The sequence below is a fragment of the Sinocyclocheilus grahami genome, unplaced genomic scaffold (assembly GCF_001515645.1).
Source record: "Sinocyclocheilus grahami isolate Dianchi unplaced genomic scaffold, SAMN03320097.WGS_v1.1 scaffold1031.1, whole genome shotgun sequence".
Classification (NCBI taxonomy): Eukaryota; Metazoa; Chordata; class Actinopteri; order Cypriniformes; family Cyprinidae; genus Sinocyclocheilus; species Sinocyclocheilus grahami.
This window is the reverse complement of record NW_015506210.1, coordinates 448,415-451,802: the sequence shown is the minus strand read 5'-3', so window position 1 is coordinate 451,802 and position 3,388 is coordinate 448,415. Positions and strand designations below refer to the sequence as shown.

The window sequence follows — 3,388 nt, the reverse complement described above, 5'->3', positions numbered from 1 at the left end:
CTTGCTAATTACTTATAAAGCCCTGAATTGTTTAGCACCTCAGTACTTGAGTGAGCTCAAATCACATTATAGTCCTTCATGTCCGCTGCAATCTCAAAACTCTAGCAATTTGATAATACCTAGAATATCAAAATCAACTGCGGGCGGCAGATCCTTTTTCTATTTAGCGCCCAAACTCTGGAACAATCTACCTAGCGTTGTTCTGGAGGCAGATACACTCTCAGTTTAAATCTAGATGAAAGACCATCTCTTTAACCTGGCATACACATAATACCACATTTCTATAACTCAAATCCATTAAAGGATTGTTAGGCTGCATTAATTAGGTCAACCGGAACCGGGAACACTTCCCATAACACTCGATGTTCTCACTACATCGTAAGAAGAATGGCATCTAATATAAGCTAATATTGGTCTGTTTCTCTTTTATTCCGAGGTCACCGTAGCCACCAGATCCAGTCCGTATCCAGATCAGATGGTGGATCAGCACCTAGAGACGACCTCTACAGCCCTGAATGTCCGCGGAGACCATGTCCACTAGATGAGCCCCAGTTTTTTTCTCTATTTCTGTCACCGATGGAGTTTTGGTTCCTTGCCACTGTTGCCTTTAGCTTGCTTAGTTGGGGAAACAATTTCTGCCAATATTGTTGACTTGATTGCACAGATACTGTTTGAAGAGAACTGAACTGAGCTGGATGATGGCATCACTGAATCAACAATGAAACGACGTTAACTGAAAAACTGATTGTTTTCTATTGTTCTTTTTCATTATCAGCACACTTTTTTCTGTTTGACACTGTAAAGCTGCTTTGACACAATCTGTATTGTATGAAGCGCTATATAAATAAAGGTATATAAAAAAGTGTCTGCCAAATGAATACATGTAAATGTAAATGATCATACTCTTGGCACTTGTCATTCATTCCATGATCGGAATCCATGCTGATGCTTGTAAACCATGTGCTTACCATCTAGCTTTCCTTGCCATTTTTCTTTCAATGAAAAGGTCGATAGAGAACAGCAACAAACTCCTCTTGCACAGCGCAAAGTGTTGTGGATAATATACATCCTCATTCGCCTTTTTAATTATATTTCCTCTTTACAGATGAAAATGAATGTTTGACTCAGCCTGGGGTTTGTGAGAATGGTCGATGTGTGAACACTGTGGGCAGCTACACGTGTGAATGTGGCGTTGGATTCAAAACTGACTCCACAGCCACGCAATGTCTTGGTAAAACTTCTTTCTCTATCCTGAACATAAAGGCAGGGACACACCAAGCCTACTTCAAAGAACTAGTGGCAACAAAAGCCGACAATGTCATAGTCGCCTCACGTCGGCAGTGTCTGGACCAAAAAGCTGCAAACTAACACATGCATTCTTCTCCTACATGAGAGGAATTGTTTGTATCAGGACAGAATATATCAGAATATCAGTTATGTTGATAATTTTCTTCATTTTAAGCAGCTCATATTATTATGAAAATATTTGCATATTGGAATGCTTGAAGCCGATAAGAGCTGACGTGTGGAACACACCAAACAAAACTAGCCCGACAGACGCTTGCCGACTTGTGTGTGTCCCGGCTTAAAGCTGACCATACTGTATGTCAACTAGCATGTGCAATATTAACAAGAAATCAAATGCCTAGGTCTTCAGCTCTGCTCCTGGGGACTCACTGTCCTGCAATTTTTTTTCTAACCTGCTTCAGCACACCTGGCCTGTGATTTTTCAAGTGATCCTGAAGACCTTGATTAGTTGGTTCAAGTGTATGTGATTAGGGTTGTAGGCTAAACTCTGCAGGAGAGTGGGGCCCTAGGAGCAGGGTTGAAGGCCTATGGCATAGCGCAGGGGTGAGCTGCCTGGAGAGCTACCGTCCTGCAGATTTCAGCTCCAACCCTAATCAAACACATCTGAACCAGCTTATCAAGGTCTTCAGGTTTACTTGATAATTACAGGCAGGTGTGTTAGAGCAGAATTGGAACTGAAGTCTGCAGGACAGTAGCTCTTCAGGAACAGGGTTGGAGATCCATGGCGTAGCGGATGGGCACACAGGCCATTTTTAAACTGTGATTTCTCCAAGAAAGTGATTTAGCCACGATGATATGCACTACGCCACTGAATGTGTGTGTTGTGTTGTGTATTGTGCATTTTTAGTCTCTAATGAAATGTGAATTGATTCGTGTTGTGATGTTTGGCTCTCAGATTACAGGCAAGGCTTTTGTTTCACTGAAGTTCTGCACACCATGTGTCAGATGTCGTTCAGCAGTCGTGTTCCTGTCAGCAGGTCTCAGTGCTGCTGTAACAGAGGCCATGGGTGGGGGGACCAGTGTGAGCTCTGCCCTTTGCCTGCTACTGCCAACTACAAGAAACTCTGTCCATATGGCCATGGCTACACAACTGACGGGACAGGTGCAGACACAAAAAAATCACACTCATGACCAGCTTTTTTAAAACAGATGTAGCAGCAGTGACCTAAAGCTCAAATCTTACTGGTTTGTGCATTACAGGCCTTACCAATGGTTTATTTAAAGACTCTGAAACTGAGACATGATTTTAAAATCCAAAGAAATACCGGCAGCATCATAAGTGGGGTGTAGGGCAGGTCATTAGCTCGAAGTCCTAGGCCAAAAAAATGGAAGGAGGCATTCTTTGATAATTGATTTTAAGATGGGAGAGAGGTAGAAACAGCCCTACACTGTATGTGTGTAGCACTACATACAAGTTTCCAGTGTGTTTCATTTGTCAGAAATCCCAATTATGGGTATCAGAGTATGTGAGATTATCTTTTAAGACTGAAGTTGTCAGTAAACCTCTTTGCCCACAGATATAGATGAGTGCAAGTTGATTCCAGGTGTTTGTGCCAACGGCATCTGTATCAACATCATGGGCTCGTACAGATGCCATTGTAAACCAGGATACATCGCCTCTACTGCAGGAACCGCATGTGTCGGTATGCCACAGACACTCAGCACTGCTTTGTCAGTCATTTAAATCCATGTGACGTATAAAAGCATTATTGTTTGATATTCCTTGTGATCATGGTTGTTTGAATGTTTCTGTCAGATGTTGATGAATGTAGTATGTCCCCAAAACCCTGTAACTTCATCTGTAAGAACATGGAGGGCAGCTATGTGTGTTCCTGTCCCCGCGGTTACACGCTGCAGGATGACAGCAGGACGTGTAAAGGTGAGGAAGATGAGTCGTCTTCTTTTGGCCACTTATCTTAGAAATATTCTGTGCATGATACCTACACAGGCATGCATTGTATGTCTGTGTCGTGATTTCAAGTTTAGATAGCCTCACACGGGGCACCACTAAATTAGTGATTTTAGATTTACACCTCCAGTGTAATGGCTTTGGGGTTAAATATAAATATAAATATTTAGT

At 42.3% G+C, this 3,388-nt stretch overlaps 1 protein-coding gene across 1 annotated transcript in view; it reads left to right on the top strand.

The window, feature by feature from the left end:
• Nucleotides 1–1,105: 1,105 nt before the first annotated feature.
• LOC107565844 (fibrillin-2-like) overlaps nt 1,106–3,388 on the top strand; it is a gene marked incomplete at its 5' end in the record, with an annotated part of 16,482 nt that continues 14,199 nt past the window's right edge. The window contains 4 exons of the mRNA XM_016251133.1: nt 1,106–1,231; nt 2,204–2,410; nt 2,826–2,951; nt 3,065–3,187. Of these exons, the coding sequence (XP_016106619.1) occupies nt 1,106–1,231; nt 2,204–2,410; nt 2,826–2,951; nt 3,065–3,187 (582 nt within the window). The remainder of the gene's footprint in view (nt 1,232–2,203; nt 2,411–2,825; nt 2,952–3,064; nt 3,188–3,388) is intronic.